The following is a 27,691-nucleotide window of genomic DNA, read 5'->3' as shown; positions in this document are numbered from 1 at the left end:
CCCTCTGCCTCGAGGCCGGGGTGGAGGGCACGGGGCCGGCACCGGCACCGGCGACGCGGGTGGCTGCTCGGTGCCCGCGGGACGGGTGCGGACGTGCCGGGCTCAGCTAAGCTCAGCTTAGATGGAAACTGGTGCACTCACACAGTCGTGCACTCTCCCCTGCAGCTCCTGCCAGTGGGACGGCAGAAACGAGGCCACATGCGACCTCAGGAACAGCTGGCCAGCTGCTGGGGGTAGGAGTGCCGTAAAGCAGCAACTATTTCTACCAGGATAAGCCAATGCCTTCTACCAGAAGGTCTCGTGTTATTAAAAAAGTCTGTGGGAAATAACATATTATTTACAGTTCTGTCATTCCTTTTTTAAAGTTCTTTATATTCCAGAGGCATAGAAGCAAAATATAATATATAATCTGTCTCTCTTGTGTAAGACCTGGACTTTATCCTGCTTTCTCTTAAATCAGTGAGAATAATCCCATTGACTGAAGTGGCACAGCATCGAGCGCCTGCTGCTTCTTGGAGATCTAATTATCTCGCATGCCTTACCAATGCCTGCGTTCGCAAGCGGAACATTAAAATCGACCTCTGCAGGCTCGACGCGGTGGTATTCCGACAGCGAGGCAGGCCCGGGCAGCCGGCAGCACCGGCGCGTGGGCTCGCCGGGCTGCAGGGCCGTCGGCGCGGAGCGAAGCACCCGCGGCCGGCTGCGCCCCGCTGCCCACGGACGCCTGCTCGGTCCTGTCTTCCCCTGGATTGGCTCCGTCCCGCTCCGAAGCAGCCTGTGCCCCCGGATGACGCATCCGCATGGCTGGAGCCTCCCTTGGGCAACGCGCCCCTTTCTCAGACACAAACCGACTGCTGAATTAACGTAATTGCGACGTGGCTAATGAAGTGTTCGAGGCACCTGGGGGTCGGGAGAGTGGCGGGGCTGGATCCCTTGGACAGACCCCGATGCCGCAGAGGCGCGGTGCTAAGGACTTGCCGTTCACACTGCCTGAGCAGAGCCAGATAAAAGCACACAGTCATTGCTATGGCAACAGGGTTATGTAATTCCCAGTGACTGAGCCGGCTGAACAGCCTTGCTGTGACATTCCGGCTAAATGTGCCGTTCAGACTGAATAAACAGCAGTAAAAACAGGCCCGGTGAACAGAGGGAGCCCGGAGCCGCAACGCGGCGGTGGCTCTTCCCCGCGCGGGACGGCCTCTCGCTGCACCGGAGAGGATGCCAGAAGCGGTGGCCGGCAAGCTCATAAGCCTGGGGCTGCTGCAAAAACACCTGCTGTGAACAAGGAGGTGTTCTGGAGCTCGTAGTCACATTTTCATTTGAAGAACCTGCTCCGCGCTTGACCTCTGCGAAACGCAGACCTGCGGTTTAGCTAATTGCTGGAAGCGCTGAAGGAGACGAAGGTCTGTGTGTCCGGAGCTGGCCCGGGGCTTCGCCAGGTCCCGAGTGACCTTCCGCAGCGCTTCCTCGGCTCTGAGCTCGGAGGCAGCCGACGGCGGCACGTGCGCGACTTGGGCACGGCAGCTGCTGGAAAGGCCGCGGGTGGGAGGAGGCCCCGGGGCACATCCGTGACCTGCCTCCCCGCGACGCGCTGGCGCGGAGGCTACGGAGCCCTTGCGCGCTGTAGGCAGTAGAGGGGTGTAGTGCCGTTGCGGGGTGCACAGGGCAGACTGCTCCCAAGAGGACACAGCTTGGTCCTGTACGCTCTGGGCAGAAAGCCACGCTTTCCTGGGGGCCTCTTCCCTTTCCTCCCCCAAATCCCCCGTCAGAGTCCCGCGTTTGTCTCCCAGAAGGAGAGTAGCAACGAGGTCCTAATGAGCAGGAGGGTCTGACGAAGTCTTGCACATTTTTTTTTTCCCCATTACATGCGAATGTTGTAAATGCGTCTTCGGCTATCGTGTTTGCTGCTTTCACATCACAATTTAAGTGACACCCAATCCAAGTTAGATCTCTGACAGCATAGGATCGGATAAGCATTTATGGAATTAAAATAAATGGTAAAAATGGTCATGAAAATATGTGACAGGCGCAGACTGGACCATTAAGGCATCTCTCTCTGCGAGATTTTGGCCTGGGTTTCCTTTGCCCCGGTGCCTTGACCTGACTGCATCTGTGGCCCTCCTGGCAGGCACAGAGCAGCGCGGCGTATCCTGGTCGGGGGGAGCGCAGGGGTGGCTTCTCCTTCCCTGCTATCGCCGCTCTTTAACTGTTTGCATAACAGCTCATGAAGGAAGTCGTGTCACAGAAGCCATTACAAGAGCGTCTGCCCTCAAAGGCCTGGCAGACCCTCCGCTACCGTCTAGAGCTCTAAGGCAGAAGGATGGGTGGTTGCTGCGACAGACGCGATCGATAAACAGTGTCTCCGAAACGAGGCCGGATTTGCTGCTTGTGCGTTCCCAGCGTTGCCGCAGCCGAGGTCCTCTTAGAGTAGAAGCAACTGTATGAAGTGAACCAAAAGGCTGCTTTTGTCCACCCGTGCGATAAAAGCTTCCCTTAGCTTGTATCAGCTTAAATTATTTGTCACAGGTATTATTACAGTGTATTCATCAAGACAAAATGGTATTTCCTATTCAGATGCTTCCCAGCTCTTGCCTTTGACTTCTTTCAATAATAAATTCTATCAACATCTTCCTTTTACTTCCCCGTCTAAGCCACAAATGCAGTCTCGGTTCCAGGTCTTCAATTAAGGAGGCCTTGTACGAATTTAATGTGTACTGCCTGTCCAAGGGCAGGTGTCTTTGAATCAGGCATAAATACTTGCTCTAAAGGGCCAAGCTAATTATTTGGAAGGGGGAGAAGAGCTGAAGATCTTTTAATGCAGGAGGAGAAGGTGTTGCAGGATGAGGAAGCTGTAGATCCTGCAGGAATCGTACGGCATCTCCCAAGAAAAACTCCGAGTGTGAAAGGGTAGAGCGGAGTTACGTGGCATGATTACAAAGAAACCAGACCTAAATTCATCGCTGAATTTCATAAACTATCTTCTATTTGTGAGGACAAAGAGCAGAACATTTTGGCACTTGATTGCACTGGTAATTTGAACCGTGGTTCTCGCTCTTCTTCCTTTGTACTTCCTTGTTCTTTGCTGCATCCGAGGATGAGGAAGGTGATTGCAGCCCGGGATGGATCCTCTGGCTCCAGCTCTTTTCTCCTGCGGCAGCACGTGGCATTCGAGCCGGCGCCGTTACCGCCAGCCGCCGAGCGCGTGTGCTAGCTACTCTTTCGCTCGGGGCGAGGTGTTTGCATGGCGAGATGCACACCCACGCGTTGGGACACGGGGATGGGTGAAGGGCGCAGAGCTGCGCGGCGGTAGCCCTGAGCCGTGCCTCTTCCCCTCGTCCTCGCTGCCCATCCCATTCAGAGCAGCAGCAGAGTGAAAACTTTGGAAATCATGTTCTTTAAGCATTACTCCCAAGAGAAACTGGGATTCAGCTGTGCTGTTCAGCAGTCAGCTACCGAAAGCAGCAGCGCGTTGTCTTTGGTGGTGCCTATTGTCCTTATCAGTCCCCTGGGCCAGCAGCACGGCCAGCCCAGGCTGCTGGTGCTTTCGGGGCAGTAAGGGTAGCAGCAGCAAACAACTTTGCTTTTTTTAGTCTAACATGACCAACGTTAAAAAAACACTTATTTTTATAGTTAAAATGTGCCCTGTTTTACTAATGTTAATTTTAAATCTCTCAGTGGCTTCAGCATGGCCAGCATTTGGGTCTGCTTTTTTGTTTAGACCTGCCGTCGTGCAGCGTGCTCCCACAAGAGAGTGGGATATTTCAACGTTTTATGCAGGCTTTGGCGACAGTTAAACTGAAGCAAAACTGGATGTCTAAATCATCCACAAGTCCTTGGGAATTGCAGGTTACGAGTTTTGGACGTTCGGTTAATGCTGGTGGTCAGACGATCCAATTATGAACCGTCTGATGGCTTAAACGATGAGGAACAGCATCCTCCGTTCTAGTGAGATTTTCAATATATTAGCATGATATGACAAGGTTTCCCTAAGTACTTTTATGTTAGTTTATTGAAGTAAATATTGTACGGAATTATCCAAAGAATTGTGGGGTTTATCCTTTTCCTTATTCGAGGCAGCACTGAGGGACAGTTAGTTGCAGCGATATCAGCGATGGGGAAAAAAGCGCAAATAGAAAATATAAATAGGAACTGATGCAGTTGATACACAATTAACGTAGAAACTCTTGCTCTGGTGATAGATTTAGTATCATTCAGCTGCAGTCAAGGCGATTTGCAGCTCGTGCTGTGTAGCAGAAGTCAGCAGCGGCTCGTCGGTGAGACTGGCCCCAGGCAGGAAGCCTCGCACACGCCAGGCCTCTCCGAAGGTCTCTTTCCCAGCGATGAGGACGCTATGTGCTTTTATTCCTCTCGGTTTTCCTGCCTGCCTTTCTCCTTTGAAATTGCCTCTTTTCCAGTCTTAACAATTTGGTGGTGATTTGCCTGGTCCCTCAGGGGAACCGTGTTGAGGGATTCTGGACGTGTGCGAGAAGCGGGCGTCGTGTCTGGAGGGTGAAACTCTGGAGGGTGGATCGGCAGGACTGGGTATTCCTGAGAGAGGAGGATAGGGAGGCCGCGAGAGCGCAGCGCGGCTGTGCGCTAGCCGGCAGGCTTGGCTGGTCCCGCTCCGTTGCTTGACAAGCCATTGCAGACGTGAGGGCTGCGGTACCGCCGTGCTCCGGGCTTCATGCTACGCCTTAAACTGTGTGGCGTGCCAGATCCCCCTGGATTGTGCAAATCCCTCATACAGGGCAGGATCTGGTGCCGGTACCGATCCCTGCTGCAGTCCTGCCCGTCCCAGCGCCGCTGCGCCCTGCCGTGACTCGTGAGCGGGGTGACATTTGGGGGCTGTGCACCGCGGTCACAAAGCGCCCGGAATCGTCAAGTTGTGCAAAACCCCCTGGATGGCTTCACGGATGAGTCCATTCTCTGAGTGCCGGGAAGGAGCTTCCTGAAAGATTGACCTCTGCTGCGCAGGCTACCTGCTTCCGTGGGAAGCCTTCGTTTAGGGAGATCAGCGCTGCATGTGTTGCCAGTGACAAGCGACTGCTGCTCTCAAATTTCCCCAAACCTGCCATTTGTTTGACTGTTCTCAAATAATGAATTAATTCAGCCAAGCCCAGCTGAGTTCCCAAATCTTTGTGCAGACGCAGGAAACGGCTCAGCTGGAGCCCAGGGACGGTGCCCGCGGCGGGGGGCTGGCTGGGCCCCTTGCCTTGAACACGCCGCGTACAGCGGGGAGCTCCCGCGCCCGGGTCGAAGCGTCTTGCCCTGGAGCACAGCAGAGCGGGTTCTGCCGACCATCCCGGGTATCACGCTACGCTCGAAAAATGGAAAACCTTTATTCCTGACGTGTCCAAACACACTATAAGAAGTTGTGCACCAGGACTGCTCTGTTTCTCCTTTCATTCTCTGCCCAAGTTTGATGGGTTTTGGGGGGAAGAGACAGAAATGATTCATTCCCACACCTTAGCTATGTCCCGTTCTATCCTTTAGGCACCTGCTCTTTCTTTGTCTCTTGTTATATCTTTTCCCTAAATATTTCCTTCTGCATTTGGAAAACAGAGAAGTGAAGAGCGGGAAAAGAGAAAGGTCACAGGTTCTCAGCCTGTAAGCTGGTGAAGAGATTATGAGAAAATGTCCAGAAAATCGAAAGAACAAGTTGTCTCCTGAGCAGCAGAAGGCATAACGTGTGGTTTTCAATGTATTTGATAGTCGGATACTGCTTTCCTCCATCTCTCTTTCCGCTAATAACACCGTCGGCAGAACCCGCCACGCGGCCTGGCCGTTGGGCGGCTGTGCAGGTGCGAGTGGGCCGGTTGGGTGTTGCCAAATAGACCATGACAGCAGCAGTTTGCCTGCTTCTTCCTCAGGGGAGGCATTGCTTAGGGCTTCCCGCTGCCTGGCTCTCTGTTTTCGCAGAATCTATAGCAAATTCACTACCTTTGAGACATTGACTTTCTCTGAGTCTTGGCTGAAGTGGGCTGCTGGGTTCAGAAGCTGCTGGAGAAAGCAGGAACAAGACAACCTGATGCAAAAGCCTAATTTCCTCATAAACTCCGGATAAAATCAGGTCTGTTGGAGATCCGAAGGGTTGTTTTAGCCTTTTTGCACTCCAAGGGAGGATCACCTGTGTCATTTGTAGCAGGTATTTGTGTAGCCTGTTTGCAAAGACTTCCCGTGCTGGAAGCTCTGCGTTGGTGCCTGCGGACCCCTCCGTGGTCTGTTCCATCGTCTGCTTGTCCTGACCCTTCAAAGCCTTCTCCCATTTCTAACCCGAATCTTCCCTGTTGCCGTTTAATGCTCGTACAGTCAACCCTGAATATGGAAAACAGATTATTCTCTTCCACTTTGCAGCAGCCTTTGCTGTAATTAAGGATTTATGTCTCCTTCAGTCGTCTCTCTCTCAGGCTAACCGGCTCGTTTTGATGGATTTCTCTTCGTAAGCCACTCTTCTGATAACTTTGGGAATCTATAGTTGATTATTCTCGCCTAATTGCGGTACGTAGCATTTGTCCTCCAGGGCTCATCCTCTTTTTTCAAGACGCAATTTGCCAGGCCTGTTGCGAGTCCTTGATGTGGTCCGTAGTGCTCTTCCCTCTCCCCAGCCCGCTGCCGTCAGGACGCGCAGGAGGCTGCTTTTATCCCATTACCAGGGTCATTAGTGGAGACAATAAACAGCAGCGGATGCAGACAGCCCTCTGCGGACTCTGTTCCGACGGTGGACTGCCGTCTTTTCCATCGTTAGGATGACCCCGATCATTTTTACTTAGATCATGTGCTCCCGATGCCGAGTTTGAGAGCATTTCCCGCAAGGCAGAGTCTCAAATAACCATGTTTCAGTTGTTCTTTCAAAAGCCAGATCCTTTGGGGAATTTTATTGCCTCTTCCGGCCTTTTTAGCTATCCTCAGAATTAAGGTTTCTTCCCAATTCTCTGAGTTATCTGTTAATTAACATGAGGGTTTTTTGCGTAGATCAGTACCTCAAAGATGAATACTGGAAAGAAAGCATCCAGCCTAAGATGCAGTTCCTGTGATACGAGACTGGTATTTTCTTTTTCCCCAAACTGGGTCAGATTATTGAGTCAGTTCTGGAGTTATGTGAGAGAGCTCACACCCCAGACCTTCTAAGGACAGCAGGTATTACACACCAGCTGTGTTACGCACCCAGTCCGTATAAAATACGCTGTATTGTTTCCTAAGAAGTCGGGTGGGCTGGTGAGGGAACCAGCTCTTGGCAAGAGCTGTCAGTAAATCATCATTCTAATAATATGCATCTACATCAGCTTCCTTTTCTTAAAGTATGGGAATCGTAGCCTTAGATTCATTTAAATGTGTAACTGTGCTTGATCAAAAATGCTGTTGTAGTAAAAGATTACAATACAAATAAAAATAAGAAGAAATTTATTCATGTAAAAAAACTTGCAATTAGAGGGAAGGTCCTGTAGACAATAATTTTGGATCCATATTGTGCAGTGAATAATGTAAGATATAAGACAGCCCAGCTCACTGGAAAGATAATACAGGTTATTCATTTATAGCAACTAAATGCAGTACTTCAGGAACTTCTTAAGATCATGTTAGTAAATAAGAGCAAACTTCAATGCCGAAGACAACAAGATGAACTGAACAACTTTGGAGATGCTTTTAAAGTGTCAGATATTACAAGGATAGTGAGAAAAGAGAGCAAATAATTTGTATACACAGAATTGTCAAGTACGTGGTGGTTTAAGTTTTATTCTCGTTTGTTGGCAAACATACGGAAAAAATACCTAGAATTCTGTATTTGAGCCTCTCACATGATCATTTGAAAAAGTAGACTTTTGTGTAAACATCCAAATGCAATTCCAGATGAGTCTACTGAAAAGCTGTAGACATCTTGTTCATATACACATTGTGAATAGCAAAAATGTTAGCTATTTTAATAAAATATTGGCTATTGTAATTAGCTATTCTAATAGCTATTTTAGTCTCAAATAATTAAAGTAAAAGATTAGGAATGAAAGCGTCGATGAATTCTACAATTTAGTGATTTCCATTTTCATACAAACCAGAGATTTTCTCTCTGAAATGAAATCCAAAGTTTGATAGGGCTTTGATAATTGTAAACATGTTTTTTCTAGTGCGTTGCACTTTTCTATCCTTGTTGACCCTTCAGAATTGCAAGAAGCTGAGGGTTTTTTCTCTGTGGTCGGTAATTTTGCCTCCTTCAGGGAAGCACTCAGGACTGTAAAGAGTTTTTAAAAAGGAAAAGGAAGGAAATTATTTATTAAAGAGAATTCTGTTGCATCTCTGCTCTTCACTCACACCTCCCTTTAAGTGCTCCTCAGTTTTGCCATGTGAAACAAATGTCTTCTTTCTTTGTCGAAAAGTTTTATCTCTATTTATTTCTTTCAGCATAAAAAACGGAAACTTTAGTGTCTGGAGGCTCGTTGCAGCCGCGGTACGTGAACCAGGGCTTTAGAGCACGTCGCTCTCCATGCCAGCGCCTGGCAGCCGCTTCTCGAGATGAGTGATGAGCTTCTCCTGATAGCACAGCGAGTGCTTTTGCCTTGGGATCAGGCAAAACTTCAACATTAATTTGTGTTCAGATATTAAAGAAAGCCATCCGTTCTTCATTGGAAATAATTAGATTTCTCTCTGTTCCTCACATTTTTGCAAACGTGTAATCATTTGGCCTTCCCCTTCGACAGCCGTATAAAACCGTGGAGAATCTAATTACGGTCATCAGGAAAGATTACTCCAAATACAGGACTTAGTCAAAAGGTACATCACCCGTAGGCAGCTGTAGTTTTCCCTTTTTTTTCAGAAAAAAAAATGTTGCCTGTAGTGGTACCCAGGGTCCAGATTCTGGCAGAAATGAGCAGTGCTGCTGGGCTGGACAGACAGCTGGATGCACAGCTGGATTTGTCCAAACGGCAGAGAAATGGCTCACCGTGTCTTCAAGATTTTCTGCAGCATGGTGTGGTTTTTCTTTACTGGGCCGTGTCACCCCAAGGATACTTGCTCAAGACTGAGACCAGGGGAGCAGCCTACCATAACATTGCTTTAAAACTTAGTAAAGACAACAGATTGCCAGATTTCTCCTGGAAGTCTGACTCTCTGTAATTTCTATAAAATGAGGAAACCGGCGTGCGAGAGGAGAGAGAGGGCGGAGAGAGAGGACAAGCAGAACTAAAGAAAAGTGCTCCATTTTCCTTTCGTTTCTTAGGTTTATATGCTGTCCAATCCTTATTTTTTCTTCTTTATTTAATGTCTCTCATGAGATAAAGAAGTCTACCTATTTTTGGAGCTGTTTATTGCCTGGCAGGTTCAATAATCACCCAAATCCAAAAACTGATTATAGAAGCTTCGCTTAAGGTCTGACGAGGCTTTTCTTTTTCCCCCAGAGTAACACAAGAAGGAAGTGCTTAATCCGAACCAGCTGAAATTGCTTTAAATCACAGGATTTGGAGAGTGTAGAGTAACGTTCTCTATTTCCCTCCGCTCATGAATTCTTGCAGGAAAATTGGAAGCAATCCTGTGATAGATGCCAGAAAGAAGAAATCAGCTCCCTCCTCACTGTACACAGATGCCAATAATGAGAGGTTTTCCTGAGACAGATTTAGTGTGCTGGTTATGTTACATTTTAGATACCATTTACATTAGCAGCAGGATAGAAATAAGATTCATTTTCAAAAAAAAAAAAATATGTGCAAGCCTGGTTTTGAAATCTGTTTTTAGCACACTCCAAACTATATCTGAAATAACTCTTAGGTATATTTTGCCTTCCCTGGTGCACAAAGGGCTGGCCACATTTTATAGATTATATAACTAACTCTGCGTCTGTTGACTGTACAGGAGTTCTGCGAATTTACCCCAGACAGGAATATGAACACATTTTTAAGACTTTTAAGAATACGCATTTAAAGTTACTGATGTACTGCACAGGGAGGTGCAATCTTGAACAACAGTGTTTAGTTGAGGTCAGAAGAGGTTTTCATCTCTAACGTAAGCAACGGGAAAGTGGATTTTTAGTGGAAGTGTTGACGCAACGTGAAAACACAAACAGGCTTGTTATGTATAAAAGTGTTATGAGGAACTATTAGAATTTGGCTGTTGCAAACAGCAGTACTGAATTAAAGGGATTTTAAAGATATATGGTGTTCTGACAAACCAGTCCTTCATCAATTTTGTGATAAAGCATAACTTTCAGCAGGGAGAAGGTATATTCGTAAGACTCAGTGAGACTTAAGGAGTGAAACATGGTGAGATATTGGGAATCAAAAATGCAAAACTCCAGAACTGAAGATTTGGAAGCAGATTTGTTAAGCTGGTAACTTGGCCTTGGAGCGTATCTCCTAAAGATCAGTCTTCTCCCGTTCATTGCAACTTTACACCTTCTGCTTCCCTTTATACCTGCGTAGCTGGGTTCTGGTTTTGACCTTTGTTTGTGAAATGCAGACTCTGTTATTAAAATACTTGCTGCATAAATACTGGAGAAGTGGCTATAATTTGGTCCCAGCTGGCTGAAACCCTTCGCTGCAGATTCGCTCTTCAGAGTGCTGCGGACCTGCTCCCGAGACTGTTAGGCTGGAGATCTGCTCGTCCGTTAGCAGCCTGGGGTGGTAGCCTGGAAGGAAGGGTCGGGTGAGACTTCTCGCAGGAAATAAAGCTTTTGCACGTGACAAATGCAGTGTAAGAAGTGGGCAGAAGATCTGCCCGGGGTGTCGGGCTGGCCGCGAGGGCCAGGTCCCCGTGCCGCCCGCTCGCTGCGGCGGGGGCCAGATGTGCACAGCAGGCCCCGGTCGCGGAGGCTGGGGTGAGCTGCTCCAGCGCTGCTGTACCAGCTGCCGTGCCCCGTCGGGAGCCCGCGGAGGTGGAGGTATCCACAGAAACCTCCCCAAAATGCAGCCGGAGCACCCCTCTGCGCTGCAGAGCTCTATGAGATGCCTCCGCGTCTGGCCTGGACCTGCTTTTAAAGGAAGCAAGAGCAGCAGTTTGCAGATGACGCCCGGAAGTGTTAATTGCGGTATTTTGCTGTATGTACTTGTGGGAGCACTTAGTGATGCGCGAGGAACGAGTGTGTGTGGCGAGGCGACGACCGCACGGGGATGCACCCAGCGCAGGGAAGCTGCCCGTGCAGGGGAGCCCGCGCGGTGCCTTGCGCCGGGGCCGTTCCAGGGGCACGGCCCAGAGCCGGGGCAGACGTGGCCGGGAGCAGAAGTGCCGCAGCCGCAGCCGGGGCGGCGTTTGCATCGCCGTGCCTCGCTCCTCGGCGTTGCGTACCGTCTCGTGTTGCTGTGCAGCGTGCCGCGGAGCTCGGCGCTGCACATGGCCCCCTCGCTTGAACGGGTCTTTGCGTACCGGAGATGATGGCTGGGGAAACGCTGCCGCAGACACGGCTGTCAAAACTGTTCCCGGAGCAAAGTTCCGAGTGAAGAAGATACGTAATCAAAGCAGTGAAAGGTTTTTTTATTGCTCTAGGGTACGTTTTCATTCAGGATCAGTCCGTATTACAGCAGCGTGTCCCCCTGAGTGGGCTTCGCGGGTGAGTTTTGTACAAAACCCTTCCGTGCCGATGGCGGGGCTTTGTCTTCCGCCGCGGGGGACGCGGCCTCCCCGCTGCTGCCAGCCTCCGGCGCTGCGGCCGGGACAGTCTGCCGGCTTGGGGACTCGGAGGCTGCGGGGCAGCGAACAACTTCTGTAGGTTCAGATCAGGGTGCCACAGGGTTGCTCTGAATTGTGCCAGACCCATTTCCCAGAACGTGTCCTTTGCGGTGGAGACGGGAAGGTGCCTGAGCTGGAGCTGCGAGTGGGACCAAGCAGTTGGGGGAACTTCTGGGAGTTGCTTAGGATGCGTTTAGAGTCTGGATCAAAGTTAGGCCCGGTCTGTGGGAACCTGAGCCGGTCTGTGCAGAACCCCTTCACCTCGCAGACTGACACCCTTTCACTTTGCCTGATGCCACTGCGGAAAATCCCATCGCTCGGCAAAGACAACGTGCAGCCGGCGGGGACGTTGCACCCCGATGGCACCTGCAGACCCCCCGCCCTTGCCTGCTGCTGCACAGTCCGCAGGCCCTGCTGACTTGAGCAGTGAAAACCCTGCAAGGGGGGCTGAGGACAGCCACGGCACCCCAGCAGAGCCCGCTTGCCCGGGGCTGGAACCTTGGCCGAGGTTTGCGCCTTTGGGTGTGCTCGTGGGCCGCTAGTGCGGGAAGCGACCCATTAAATTGTTTGTTCCCCATTTGTCCTGCCAACTTGCACAGCTGCCCAAAGCTACGCTTTCAGCTGTCCCCAAACCAGCACTTCTTCGGGCTTTCTGTCCTTCCCTATTTTCTCATTTCTGGGTGTTTTCAGAGGAAAATGCCTGCAGCCGCTACAGAGTCGGTCAGTATAAGCGGGTACTCGGTACCCAGCTGCCAGGTTGTTGCTTTTGCCAGCAAGCCAACCCCAGCGTTGCCTCTCTGAGAACGCTTTTGATGTGATGAAGTCGATTTGATAAATGTGAGGTGATTTTCAGTGGCGATTACCAGTGTTTCACACCTGATACTCGCTGTCCCTCAGCACAACCTCTAACTCACGGTCTTTTCTCCTCCCCTTTATAGATGTTGTTTTCCTTGACTTGTCAAGGACAGTTCTGGGGAACCAACAGGCAAATTAGGGAGATCAAAACAGTCAGAGAGACTAAGCGAGTGGCATCGAGGGAAGACGAAAGATGCTTTCGGTGTCGGTCATTTGCTGGTGGCCCCAGGGGTTGTGACCGTGACCGGACGAGGAAGACTTGGAAAATGAGGCTTCCTGATTCCAGATGAACCACGTTATTTATAGACGGAGTGTCGTGTCCTTCGCCGCAGTGCCCCACGGGGAGCCCTGGGCTGGCAGTAATTGATAAGCCGTCTGACTGCAGCGTGAGCGGGGGATGCAGCGCTGCTGCGAGCGGAGACGCTTCCAGCCTTGGCGCAACCCAACCTCCGTCGCCGGCGTGTCGGCAGAGCTCGGAGTCGCGTGCGTTCAAAATGCTGCCGGGGGAAGAGTTTGGTTCCTCGGGTTCCTTCCCCGCCGGCACCAAACCGGTGGATGGTCCTCTGGAAACAGCCACACACTTCCAGCAGAACGTCACGCAGCCGCTTGCCAGAGAACATCAGTTCCCGAAGCCTTGATATTTTAATTATTTCTCTGAAAACATACGTGGGAGACAGCTGAAGCTTTGTTATCTTGGCTTTGCCCAAAAAAAGGTTTTTGATTAGCTGTTTTTATCCTTAATGTTTATTAGAACTGTAGAACAAATTAATGTTATCTTTTTAATTGCAAATCTTGCACAGATGTTAATTACCAAGCAGAGATTGTATTTCAATTACCGCCAATGCAATCATAATACAAAATGGATATAAAGATTGCTTTTAAATAGCATCAGCCATTGCTTTAAAGTAAGGAACGGGCATTTTGTGGCCGTGTCAAACGCCTTTGGTTTCTATATACAAAATAACATGATCTTTTTTTATTACTTTTCTGGTAGCAGTTGATAATTGATTTTAATTTTTAAAGATAATTGGCAAGATTGTGTTTTCAGTTATTGGTATAGAGCCGCTCTGAAAAAGAGGGTGAGCGAGTGGCGCAGACACTTTGAAGACAGCATTATGTGTATCCGAGTAAGAGGCATCAAATTGTCCCAATGCAGAAAGATGGCCAGAAAGCGTTGTCCAGTCTTACCGCAACCTCACAGTACTGATGATGCATCTTTTTTGTGAAGGATCACTCCCGGGCTGGCCCCTGTCTTTTTTCCAACTTGACACTTCAGGAAATAAAAGAAATCAAAGTTTAAGAGATTCTACTTAAAATAAGAAGAACTACTTTACTGTGAGGGTGGTTGCACACTGGGACACGTTGTCCAGAGAGGCTGTGCAGTCTCCATCCTTGGAGATACTCAAACCGGACTGGACACGGTCCCGGGAGCACAACCTGCTCCAGCTGCCCTGCTTGGGCAGGGCTGGGACCAGAGCATCTCCGGGGGTCCTGCCGGCCTCGACCGTCCCATGGTTCCTGCACTGCCGCGCGCGCTGCACCGCCGGAGAGGGGCAATTGCAGGGGCAGTTCACATCTCAGGGTCTTTCACGTTCAGAAAATCAGCGAAGTGCTCAGCGAGCAGCGCTGGCAACAAGCGCAGCCAGACTGCAGCCCGGGAGAGCTGCGAGGTGGAGAGTGTTCTCGTTCGTCAGCCCTTACAGCTGCCAGAAATTTTTGCTTTGTATCATTATCCAAATGGATGGAATTAATCATATCCAAACTGTTTTGTTCGTTATGATTAATCATATCCAAACTTATCTGAATCCTGCCCAGGACTTGACTCTTTCACCGTCAGAGCCTTCCTAAGCCCAGTCCTGAGCAGGGGAGTAAGCCTGTGTCACAGGTAGAAAATGGGGAGGTCTTGTGAATCCCCATGGGTAGTGTGCTGCGATCATAAGTCATCCAGCTCCACTGACTTCAGTGGCTTGCAGCAACAGAGAAAAGTTTGCTCACAGTATTTTTGTCACTCCACCTTTCTGGGGTTCAACTAAACAGAAAAAACTAGTATTTTTGTTTTCCCAGTGCAAAGGGATGGAGAGAGGGAGCTGAATTATTTCTGGTTTAATGGAAGCTGCACTCCTTCTTTAAGAAGTTGGAGAGAAAATTCCTTATCAGAAGCAATATAGGCATTTCCTTTTCTTTTTTCTGCATTTGTGATACTGTGGTCTTGCACGATCGGACAGCGCAGTTGTGAGTGCTGCATTTCCACTCTACCCATTGTGAAGTTAATGCCAAATCAAGTCCTCTCCAACTCTTCTTCTTCAAAGGCTACGTAAGAATAATTTAATCCCAGTTGGTCATACATGGCCACTTTTTCGAGCATGAACGTACTCAGAGAAATGAGCAGTTTATTGCCTTTCTTAGTTTAGCAGATGAGCTCGTAGAATAAGACTGGTCTAAATAAGAGGAACTCGTTAAAAATCAGTATTTGAGGGCTTTTTCAGCAACAGAATGTGTAATGCATAATTTACACTAAGCTATCATATCTGCTTTACCGTCTTCATTTGCTTAACAAACTCACTCTGTTTAGCAAGAAAACAAAAACTAATCCCCGCTTCGTTGTACGAAAGAGGAATTCACTGTCTCTGGTTTTGCCGTCTTCCCTCCTAGCCCCAAATCCAGTGGTCAGCACTGAGCCCCGTTCTCTGAAGAAGGCTTAGTTGTTTGTCCATCAGCCGTAAGTGCGTCTTCATTGCTTCTGATCCCCAAGAAGTAACAACTTTGCTCTTTCTGCTAGAGATCCCAAATCTCTCCTTTCTTTGGCAGCGTGCATCCACGGAGAGGTTGCCGAGATGACTGTCCCTGCATGAAGACACTGTCCCTCAGGCAGCCCCAAAGCCTAATTTTACATTTATGCTTCAAATTTCAAGTTTCAGCCGTGCAAGCCGGATGACAGCTTAGGGCTTGCTATAAAAAATCGTGGAAACAAAGCAATCGTCATGAAAAATATCATCCCACGCGGCTGGCATTTGGTAGCTGCACTCTGAAGGCAGGTGCTCCTCTCGCCGTGTGTCTGCAGGCTGAACGCGGGCTTCGCTACACCCGGCGACGGTGTAGAGGCGTCAGCGTCACCCCAGTGATGTGACGGTAGGTGGGCAGCGAAGCGGAGGGTCTCACTTTTGGGGGAGACGGAGCGGCTGTGGAGAGCTGTCGATTGCTGAGGACGGTTACTCTGGGTGGCAGGGACACCAGCCGCTGAGGGCAAGCAGACTTAGGTAAATAGCATTATTCTCTGCTCCTGAAGTACTAATCAAAGGTCGTTAACCAGACAGGGGAATGATTTCCTGCGCAGTCCCAGGTCAGGGGTGGCACAGAAGGAGACCAAGCCGCGAGAGCCAAAATCGGCTGGTTTATCTCCAGACTGGGCACTGGGCCCACGGGCTTCCCCTGACCACAGCAGCGAGCACTGCTGCGGGATATTCTGGGAAATGGGAGGGATTTGGGGGCAAGAAGAGGAGAGTGAGTGGACCCTGCCCTCGTCCCCGCTGGTGGGTGCCGCGAGGTCCCCAGCCGTGGTCCTCAGACCAGCGCTGCGATGTGTGACACTGCCCGAGCGTGCCGTGTCCGGCACCTAAGCCGGCGTGACAGTCACTACTGCCTGCTGAACTTGAGCAGCTGAAGTGCGCTGTGCTTTTTGCAGAATATTTTGTGCTTTTTGCGCTGTCGTGCTCACCTGCGGGCAGTATCTGATGCCTGGGCTGCTGCCACGGAAAATACTCGATATCAGAGGTGACTGATGTTTCATTTATCAAAAGTTTGGGGCCAAATTCTGTGGTGCCTTTGGCTGTGTGAATGTCTAATGACTTCGTGGGAGCTGGTTTGTGTCTGAGGGATGAAAACGGCTGCGCCGGGTGTTTGCTGACCTGCTGGCATCAGCCGAGCCCCGGCGGTGCCTCAGCCGAGCCACGGCCTTTCCCAGAAGTGACCACTCACTTGCAGCGCTTTCCTTCTCCGGAGAACGGGAAATATGAGGATTATTTAAACCATTTGCATATCTAATTTGAGTTTATTAGGTTTTCCCCATCTAGGAGTCCAGACGTGAATACCCGGGGGAAGTCGGCAGAAACTGGAGGATAAATCACTGTTTTTGGGCAAGCGTTTTTATGAACTGGAGCAGAATCTGCCCCTGGTTCACTATCATCGTGCAGGGTTAAGGTGCTCGATATCAATGCATAGTGCTTGCTAATGCTAAGCGTTGACCTCTACTCCAAAAATAAAATAAGTGAAATCCAAGTCTGAACACTGCAGCTTCTGATGGCTGTCAGCCAGAGTCGGTAGGACTTGTACGTATGCAAGGACTGCAGTGCATTTGTCTGGTCTTTCAAAAGTAGAAGCCGTTAAAAGGTTCAAAACGAAAATCTACCACTCACATTTCAAAAGCGAAAGGAAGATCTCGAACCTCACTGTGGGTATTTGCATCAGATGTGGCAGTAATATCCCACAGAGGACGGGATCATGAGGTCTTTAATTCAGAATGACATCTGCATTTGCAGAAGGAAAAAATAATCTTTGTGCAGCAGAGATTAAGCAATCTCAAGTATTATCAGCTTCGCAGATGCTGCCTAGAATGCAGACGACTTGCTTTTGGTGGAGCCCACGGACAAATTGTGCTGTCTCATTATCATTAGTTGGAGATAGCTCAGGCCATGCTATTAGATGAGTAGGTGACCTTTAGTCTGAGTGGGGATTTTAGCACTTTGGATTCATTCGGAATCAGCAGGAAAAAAGTTACGGAATTTCTAAAGGAGAAAAGTCGAAGCCTGAGAGATAGGAAGTAAGTTGGACTGAAAAATATACAAAACAGCAAAAATGTAGAGGAGCAGGGAAAGTATCCTGAATTAAGAAGAGCAAAGAAGAGTTCTAGGGAAAAAAGGGCATAATTTGTGAGTCACCTGGACACCAAAAACACCTAAATTCCTGCTATTTCCATTCCAACTCATGCCATGGTTGGGCGCAAAATGGAAATAACTCTTGTAGAAATATCTCAGTAAGAGATGCAGGGGAGTAAGAAGTCAAATAATTCCTGGAAATTTATGGACTTTGTTTCTGGTTTTGCTCCTTAATCCACTGTGCGACAGAGAATGTTTTGATCCTACAGAATCTGAGATAAATTCCATCTGTGTTTTCAATTTAATTCGTAAGATATGCTTTGTGTGAGAGTGTAAGTGATACATGTGCTCCTTACTGCAACAGCAAGGTTCATCCACGGGCAACTTACGGTCATGGCTTAGATGGTAATAGAAAACAAACCAGCCAAAAGTGCAGGTCCCTCAGACATGTTGCACTTATTTAATCCCAACTTATTTTCCTTTTTTTTTTTTTTTTGCTTTCTAATCCTTAAACTGTGATCTGATATTTAAAACCCCTAATGTTGCCCCAGAATCTATTGGAAGGTGGCAAAAATAGACAGTGCGAGGCTCCTTTCGGTGGCGATGGGCTCGTAGCCACACCAGCTGTTGCAGCTTTGGGGGCTGTTTGTTCTTCACGATAGACAAATTCACGCTGGCTTCCTCGTTCCTGCCCCTTTGATTTCCAGATGCCCAGAGAAAATCAGGTGAACTTTGTTCGCGTTGCTGCGTTTCCGTATTAGAGCGGCGGAATTTGTGTGGGACGTCGCAGCCGCGTCTTGCCGAGGCTGTCGCTGGGGCTCGGTGGCGGGGCGGGAGGCTCTGGTGCCCCGCAGGATGCCCGGCTCCCGCCCCGGTGCTTCCTCGCCCTTTCCCGTGTGGTCTTCTCAGCTCTGCACCCCTGCGCTGAGTCTCTTTGCAGGGAGTCCTTTCCGTCTGCGTTTGCACGTTAGCCTGGTCCTGGTCTGTGTCACCGAGCATCCACGTCGTGCGTTACGATGCTCGCACAGATGCACAGATGCATCCTGCTCTGCAGCAGGGCCTGTTGTTCCTGGGCCTCCGTATCCGAATAGCGCAAAACTGTTCCTTTCAACGCGCGTTTGGCCGCGGCAGCTGGTGGGACGCCCTGCACGGTGCTTCGGTGGTGGCCCTTGGGCCAGCCGGCTGCACCGCTGGAGGACGGGACCGCGCGCCAGCCGTCGCCCGGCGGAGGTCGAGGGCACGCTGCTCTCCTCGCTGCGCCTCGGCTCCCGGCCGAGCGCGGCCACGGTGGCCGTCCCGGGCAGGAGAGGTCCTCCTTGCTGCTGGCACCGCGCTGATCCGGGACGTGGCGGGCACCCGTGCGCGGAGGCTCGGGTGGGAGTCCCGAGGGCATTCGCTCCTCTGCAGCTCCCCGCCGGGGCCGTGAGCACGCGCAGGCCCCGTTCCCCTGAGTTTGGTGGCATTTCCACCTCTGATGCTGCAGCCTTCGCGGCGGAGCCTTTTTGTGCAAGTTCGGTGGCTTCATCTGAAATTCAGCGCTGCAGCTGCACATCGGTCTGTGCATCAGCCTGCTTGACGTTTGGGCGTTTTGTCGATTATTGGGGAAGTTTAAGGGATGGATTTGCTGTCAGCTCGACAGAGAATGAAATCTCCTGGCGATGGGAAGCCCCGGGGACAGCTCTGCGGCCGGGGAGATGAGCCGGGCCGCGCGGGGTGACGCAGCGGTAGCGGCAGAGAGAGCAACGCAGCCACTTTTCTGCCCTCAAGAAAGGCAACGCGTCAATGGCTAAAATCGCTTGGGTGTAAAATGAAAGGTGAACAAATTAAGGCTAAATCCTTGACTGCTTTTACCAATGAAAACAAACTTTATGCACAAAACATAGAGGCTGCTCTAATGGTTCATGGAAGAACGTCGTAAAGGAACAGCTCGCCTGCATGTATCATGGGGAATTTCATTGAATTTTTTGTGGAGTGCTTCGGATATGTAAGTAGTACGCACATCCTAAGCCACAACTCACAAAGGGGTATTTTACAGATAGAGAACCGGATAAGTGGTGCTCCCCGTGACCATCCGCAGCCTGTACAGAGCTCGGCAGCTCTCGTTTCATGGTTCGGTGGCCAGGACTCCTGGTCTTCTGCTGTTCCTGCAAGGTGTTTCTTGCTTCTTCACTCTTCTTTAAATCAAAATCCACTTAAAGACAAAAATGTTGCAACTAGCGGAGTAAGCTTTATCAACTACTGGCCAGTTTGGTTAAAAAGCTCATCTCTTTCCTTCTCTATGTTTGAGACTACTTTAAAAAAAAAAATCTTGTTAAAGGTATTTGCAAGGTGCTCTACGTGTGCTCGGTGCCTCCGCTCTGGCTAGCGTGGGATGCATAAGGACTTTGGGAACGTACCAAGAAACCACGGGAAAAAAATCATTTAAAAAATGTTGGGTTGTGTCCGTGGCTCTACCCAAGTGTGATCCGGCCTTCTTTTGAGAAGACCTAAGTGATCCTGATGCCTTTAGGACCGTCTGTACATTTAGGCTTCATGTACTGCATGTTTTGGTGATAACTCTTACCTTAAAAGCGTTAAGAGTTACCTTATAAGAGTTAAAACCAGAGAAGTATTTCAAAGCCAAGAGTTAGTTTTCTCCTCCCATTATTTTTTTAATGTAATGTAGGTCAATAACCCTTGTAAGTCTTCTCTAAATTAATAAAATTTACAAAAAAACAGCCTGAGCTCAGCGGAGACCTAGCTTGCCCCAGCTTCGGAAGAGCGCGGGCTGCCAGCTCTGATGACAATAGAGGCATTGTCATGGTCTGGGGCATCGTAAAGGCAGAGCAAAATGAGGGTAAATGCATATCTCATGTCCTGAATAGTAAATGTGAGTTCCAAACCCTTTGTGCCTTTAATGCAATAAAAGCAAAGGCAGCTGTGTACAAACCATTTGGCAGCAGCTGAATGTTCAGGGTATCTGGGACTCTATTAAATCTTTTATATGCCACGTCTTGAGCAATATACTACCAGCTGATGCCTGCCTTCTGCATCGCTAATCTGGCAGCATTACATACAATTTTTTCTAATGGCTGTATTTAACCGCTGAAAAAAATTTCCTTTGTGCAGCGAGGAGCCCTATTATGCAGAAATGAGGACAAAGCAATCTCTCCTTTCTGCTTTCTTGCATTGCTTTACATTGTCATGCAACCTGGATCTGCTGGAAAAATGCTTCTAGATTAATTAAAAATAAAAACACTTCGACTTGTTACCAAGTAGATATTTATTCCTCCTGCAGAAGCAGATGCATGAATAGAGAAGGAGGAAAAAGATACATGTTGGGGCACTTACATTTCTGCACGTGCCGTCCTTCTGCAATCAGAGACATTTTATGGAGGAGTGCTGCTTGTCGTGGAGGACCTGAATGGTCAAACCCTGCTAAGCACAGAACGGACCAGGTTCTTACGTTAGTTAGACCAGCATTAGATCTCTGTCAACAATTGCGTTAATATTGCCATTACCTCTTACTAGCCGTCGTGGTTTTAGCAATGCAGCCAGCGCGCGTGTGGAGCGCTGGAGGAGAAGCCCTCTCGCTGCCGTGGCTGGGTGCGGCGCGGGCTCCCGTGGGGCTGGGCAGCCGTGGGAGGGCCCGTTGCACGCGGACCCCACCAGCGGAGCGGCTCCCTCGCCGGGGGCAGAGCAGGTTGCGCCAACGCGGCCAGCGGGCAGGACCCGGCTGCCGCCCTCCCTCTGCGTGGATCCGCCCCGCCACGCCGCGACCCCCAGAGCTGGGGGGGAAGACGACTTCTGTTGCCTCCCACAGTCCCTTTCCTAGAAAACACAGAACAAAGATTTCTGGAGAGCCTGAAACTGGGATGGTCTGGTATGTAGGTGACAACAGTGGCAGCTCAGAAACCTGTTTATTGCGATCACTGAGGACAAGCAGCTTTCATCGTTTTCTCGTTTATTGTGCAAGCTTTTTCTCCCCTCGGCGAAGCACGGAGCAGGTGACATTGTTATGAAATGCAACACACGCTAAGGTACGGCGAGTCAGAATCGCTCGTTTGAGAAACTCCACGATGCTTGGTTGTATTTCCGGTTCTTTAAAAACAAAAACATAAACCAAAGAAAATTACTGAGAAAGTAATGAACTTCTAGCCTTAATGTGAAATAAACTGAAATCGGAGAACAATGTTGCTTAGTGTCTGGATGGCAACTACTCGCAGGCTTGTTTTTAGAGACGTTATATAGCAATGACCATGTTTTAAAGGCATATAGCTAGATCTTTTTTGCTCAAAGAAATTATAAAAGATAAAGTTATCTCCACATGTTTTTTAAAATGTGCAACCAGTTTAGTGTGCGTTAGGCAGAAGTCAGATCCTCCTGGTGCTTCCAGTTGGGCTAGGTAGCTCGTTATTATTGATTTGCACTAAATAGGGATTTTGCCGTATGCTTTTGTGTTACAGATGGTCTCTGGCAGCTGTAGGTGATGTGGTTTTGCGCCCGCACGCGCGGCTGAGGGGAGCAGTGCAGGTCGCGGGGTCCGGGGGTCGGGAGACCCTGCCGTGCGCTGCTCGGCTCGACGCAGACGGCCACGGCGATGGGACCGTGGCGAGACGGGCTGTCCAACCTCGTCGTAGTTGCCAAGGCACGACACAGCTGATGATACGGTCGCAGATAAGTTACGGAGCGCAGAGCCTCTCCAGGAGGTCACCGAGCCTGGAAGCTCTCTGCCTTTCCAGGGATGTCACCAGGCTGGGAGAAGACCTCCTCCACCTTAACCTAGGGTCTGGTACGCGTAGTCCATTGCTGCTCAAACAGCGCTGCTACTCACTGATTGCGGAGTGGCCGCGTTGCTGGCAGTAGCACACCCGGCAGCGGAGGCTTTGCTCTGCCCCGCGCCAGCTCGGTTTGGCTCCTCGCGGTCGCAGAGGACACCCAGCAGCGTCATTCGGCTCCGGGAGCTCGGCCTCCCCGACCGCAGAGCCGCGCGTCGCCCGCCTGACCACCTTCTTCTGTCTTGCACGGAGCAGAGGTCAAGCGTAGCGTGAAACCCGGTGCCGCGCTGACGTCAAAAATAGAAGGTTTTATTGGAAAACTCAGTCTCAGAAGGTTGTCTTCAAGGCAGATGACTCTTTCGGCGTTCACACGCAGAGCATGTGTTAAATGCTTCGTATGCCAGAATCGTAAAAACAGCAAGCGTCTTAATCCGCGTAGCCACCCTGCTCGCGCGTGCTAGAGCAAACCCTAACTGCTGCAGGATAAAGCCTGTGGTTTTTTTGTTGTTATGGATATTTTAAATCTTTGCCCGGTCTCTTTCCTGTTTGCTTACGTTCATCACCGCCCTGCATACATTGATATTACCTACGTTGGCGTTTCTGCAAGACAGAAATCTTGATGCGGGTTCTAACTCCCGGTTCAGTTAATTGCTGCTGATCACTGCTCGGCTCTCTGACTGGTTCAGCAGATGATAAGGCTGCAAACCACAAGAAGCCTTTGGCATAGGCTATTTTCCCACAATCTGATAGCTTTACTGAAAATTACGTTTCAGTTTGCTTTTGAAAGATGGCTCTGCGGTGATTAAAGCTTGCTGGGCAGTGATATACTGTGCTGTTACAGAGCACAAAGCGGTTTTTAATAGGAATATGAAAGTGAAGAGGCATGATGGAAATCATCTGATGAAAATACGGAAAAGGAATAAAGCCAATAAGGAGGAACTTAGAGGAGAGACATTGGCACATGGCAGTGAGTGCCCCGGGCCTGAGCGGGGCCGTTGAGGAGACGCGGCCGGGCTCTTTGCAGAGGGGAGGGATGGGACAAGTGATCATGGGTGTATGTTGGAAAGAAAGGAGTTCAGGCTGGAGATAAGGAGACATTTTTGGTGTCCCTTCCCAGCAACGGGAGTGCCAGCGGTGGCTAGATCATAAGGTCCATGTGCCTTGTTGCCTGCCGCCGAAGACCCACCGAAGAACAAAAACGGCAATAACGCAGTGATGAATCAGCCCTGTGACTCTACCAGCGTAACCTCCGTCTCCAGACCAGCACAGAAGGGGAAGAGCTGGGAGATGCCTAGAGAGGTTTTGGTGTTGCCGCTCTGGAGCCTCTTTGGCCGTGGTGGTTACTGCGGTCGGCCGGCGAGCCCAGCCATCGCTGTTGCGTTAGCGGTGACTGGTCCGGCGGCCGAGGAAGCAGTCCACGCTGCGTGGCATTTCCAGAGGCAGCGAGAGCCACGCTTCAGCCCTCCCCTTGCTTTGCTCCGCATGAGCCAGCTTGGTTGGGCTGGTCTTAACGTGAGCTGCAGTTCTGTATCTGTGAATGGAGCCTGGGTTTGGCTATATTTGACTTCACTCAAGCTAAAATTGTTTAGGACAAGCCGTCCGAGAAGTAGTCCTTTCAACCTGAGGTGTGTGTGTAGTTATTTAAATCCATAATTTTCTGTTCAAATAGTGATTGTGATGACAACTGCAAAATAATCCCCGTAATTTCCGTGTGTGCCCCTAATTGGGATGTTTTTATCTGGCTAATGATAACCACCTATTATTCTGTCACCTTCCTGCTGTAATGTGTCCTTGATGATATTACGTTATGTGCCATTAGCACTTGCAAATTGTTATTAATGGGAGTGCGTTACAAGTGCAGAGCAGTTCAGCGGCTTAGGTCTCGTCTGTGGCTTTTCCTGCCATCTACACAAACCGTCCTCTCTGCTTGCTCCCGGTGCTGTAGACATGTTATCTTCTCTCTCATGAGTCGTGTGAAGTCACCTTGGGTCAGTCGCAGTTTGCTGTTCCAGATGAGGGCCGTATGACCAAAACGCCCAATTATTTTTTTTCCGAGAAAATCTATCCAGTACATTGTCATCATAACGGTGTCTGATAATTAAAGGAGGACAGACATAATTATACCAGAGGTAGAGTTTTCATTAGCTCATTTAAAAACAGTTACCTTGGTAATTAAAGTGTCGTTAGTTCTCAGAAGAATCGTAGGGAGATGCGCCAAAGGAAATACTAGTTGGGAAATATATTCAAGCCCACTGGTTTTGTTCTTCTCAACAGAGCAGGATAGTGGGGCCTGATGACAGATTAACCTCTCTGATACCCAAAATCAATGTGTGCTGCATGTCGGGGCAATCGTGACTCTTCGTGTCAGGGTGATGATGGGTTTAAGTGGCTAATGGAGGTGTGACCCTGGTGCTGCTGGGGTTTGGAGGCCCTGGACTGCTGCTTGCCCGATGCCTGGCAGATGAGTGAGGCTATAGCTCGCGTGACTATATCTTTTGGGTTTTTCCCCCTTTTGTGGTGTTTTAGGTGTGCATTGTCCAGAAGAGAGACACCGAGAAGATGTATGCCATGAAGTACATGAACAAGCAGCAGTGCATTGAAAGGGATGAGGTTCGCAACGTGTTCAGGGAGCTGGAGATCCTGCAGGAGATCGAGCACGTGTTCCTGGTGAATCTCTGGTGAGTGTCTCCTCTCGGGACGTGCATCCGAACACGCATTAGGTGAAACTGCCGGTCCTCGTGCACCTCGGCGAGATCGTGAGAGAAGTCCAGTGAGTCACTACCATAAAAATCCCTGGTGCTATGGAAGGTGGTAGTGGAGGAAGCAGGGCTTGAAGCAGAAGCTACCCAAGCGTTGTGTCATCAAGCATTTCAAAACATCTTAGCTTATCTGTTTCCGTTAAAAGTCTGTGTTTTTCTAAGCAAGCCTTCCTGCAAATCCGCCAATATCAAGTATCTACTAAGGCACCACCGGCCAATTTAACTGCGAAGTATTTCTGTACTTTGGGAAATCCAAAGGAACTAGCATTTTTCAGAGGTGTTGATTTATAACTTTTATTAATGCAAAGATTATACGAATTGTGTAGTGTTTTATACAGGTGTTAAAGATCCAGTCCCTCTGAGGACTCAGTCTCACAGGGATTTGCTAATAGATTATATGAACTGCTCTCAAGCATAACCACCGTGTTCAGCAAAGAGCGTTTCTGAGATAGGTCCTAATTCTCCCGGAGACTTCAGCGTTCCCCAGAGGGGATTTTAAGCATGCCTTGCTTTCGGAGCGGTGCTCAGCCCCTGCGGGGACGGCAGCGTGGGCGGGCGGGCAGTGCCGGCCGCATGGCCCCCGGGAACCCGCCGGCCCCAAGAGCAGCTGCCGCTGCAGAGACCACTTACTGCTTTCAAAGGGATTATGGACTAACTATATTTGTTAGGTTTTTAACCTAGTATGACACTTTTTTTATTAGATGATAAAAAATTATCCACTAATAGTATGCTTTTTGCCATTGCACCTGCAATCAAGCCATTTTTGAGCGATTTGAAATGTTACTATTTTTAGTGATCTGTTTCTGAGAAAAATGCATGATCTGTTCAAATTATCAGGTGTTTGGCCTTTTGCTAGAGAACAACTAATGGCAAAGGTCTTTAGAACAGGTTCCTTGGTCAAATAAAATACATTACTTTAGAGCTCAGATGTATCATTATCAGATTTTTCACAATGTGAATGCATTTGCAGATTTTAGAAAATGGCGCAGGAAATCCTACGATAATTGTGCAATTTTGGTTGAGTGTTTGGCTGTTGGTTCGTGGTCCTCTCGTGATGCCCACTCCGGGGTGGACCTGTACTCTCCGGCTTCTCCGCCCAGGAGCACCTTCCCGTGGCACAGAAAACCCGTCGTCGTTCCCCGTGTGAGACCAGCACGCCGAAAACCGATTCTGTGCTAGCAAAAACCTAACAAACACTGTCAGAAGGAGCTGGGAGAGGAGCAAATAAATGACATGCTGCAAGATTACAGGAATAAGTAATTCATAGCTTGCATTCCCAGACCGTAAGAAGAGTGACACTTATGAAAAATGATGGAAAACATTTGAGCTGCTATTGAATGGAGGGAGGATGACAGATGGAAAAGGAAAAGAAGAGTGCTCCTTTATCTATGTTAGAAATGTGACCTGGGTGGCTTGAAATTTTGCCTAGCATTTATTTCCCAAGCGCCTTGCATGTAGCTACGCAAGCTGGTGCGTGTAGTAGCGTCGCAGTTAGTGTGTCGTATTGCAGTTTGGAGAGTATAATCGAGCCAGGTAGCCAGCATTTCCAGTCCAGCAGTTTTTCAGATTACCTAAAATCCTTACAGCCACGACTTCTCTGCTGTTAAGAGGAGCAAATTGTAATTGTAAAAGAAAGGCTGTGCTTACCTGGAAAATAGTGGATACGCAAACAGTGTAAAAAATGCAGTGGAGTGCATGTGCAGTGCACATGGTTTTACCTCAGAGATTACAAGGCTTTTATCACTATCAAAATGTGTTTTTAAGGCTAGAAGTAGTCCCTTGTGGATGGTTCCTTGATTTCAGAAAGACACAGCAGGAAAAGGAGCAGTTTTGCTCAGGAAAGTTGCACGCCGGCAGCGGGACGGACCCAACCTCCGGTAACGGCATTGCTGCCGGCGTCCGCTTGCTCTCTCGCTAGCTGCAGCCTTCCAGGCAGCTTGATGAGCAGCAATGTACTCAAAAAATCCAGAAGTATAATAAGCAGAGTAGAGGGATCAAAGTCGATAATATCCTGCATACCTTTTGTTCCTTGGTTACTCCAGAATAGCCAAAGTGCATATGGATTTTTTCAACATTTTAACAATTGCGCCTAATTTTTTCAGGAGGTAATTAATTTTTTGAGAAAATTTGTTCTCTTTGCAAACGTTTCCCTTTCAGCTTGTGCAGTTAGAATGAGCATACATTTGGGATAAGAGCAGAAGTGTGTGATTCATAAGGATTATACAATCCCACATATTCTTTCCGTAGAAATGCTGTAACCAAATATAACAATCGCCTGTTATTCTGTAGCGTATCCTCACCGCTGTCACTCTCCCTTGGAATCTACTTCCAGTTTATAGAGGCGTTTTACTCTACAATAAATATAAGGGTCTTTTTCTGGTCTTTATGGCTAAGTTAGTGTTTGTGTTTTGTAATTCATTTTCAGAATATCCAGAGATAATTTAAGTACAGGTTTATCGTATTTTTTACAAGTGAAAGTCTGAAGTTACACAGAAATAACTCATTAGCAAAGCTCCAAACTTTATCTGTGGTGAGATGACTCGCTCATAAAGCGTAAATGCGAACGGCACGGCTCTTGCCGAGTGCCTGAGCAGCCAACGGGAGCTGCTTTAACAGTGATTTTAGTGTGCACATCATCAGCGAGGCTCTGCAGCCGAGGAGGAGATTGTCGAGGCCCGTTCTGCAGTTCCCCGCGAGGACCGAAAGCCGTGCGGAGCGGCTGGGGCAGAGCCGGGCCTCTGCAACGCACCGAGATCATCTTTGACAGCAATGGAGGATCAACGGCGCTGCAGCCAGGGAGCCG

General features: G+C 49.2%; 1 protein-coding gene across 4 annotated transcripts in view; it reads left to right on the top strand.

The window, feature by feature from the left end:
* Positions 1 to 27,691, top strand: part of STK32C (serine/threonine kinase 32C) — a 108,588-nt gene that overhangs the window by 66,673 nt on the left and 14,224 nt on the right. For all 4 annotated transcript variants that reach the window (XM_026115891.2, XM_026115892.2, XM_064514424.1 and 1 more), the window contains one exon: positions 24,656 to 24,807. In XM_026115891.2, coding sequence (XP_025971676.1) covers positions 24,656 to 24,807 — 152 coding nt within the window. The remainder of the gene's footprint in view (positions 1 to 24,655; positions 24,808 to 27,691) is intronic.

The sequence above is a fragment of the Dromaius novaehollandiae genome, chromosome 6 (assembly GCF_036370855.1).
Source record: "Dromaius novaehollandiae isolate bDroNov1 chromosome 6, bDroNov1.hap1, whole genome shotgun sequence".
Classification (NCBI taxonomy): Eukaryota; Metazoa; Chordata; class Aves; order Casuariiformes; family Dromaiidae; genus Dromaius; species Dromaius novaehollandiae.
Note: the sequence above shows the minus strand (reverse complement) of the source record. Positions and strands in the feature narration are given on the sequence as shown.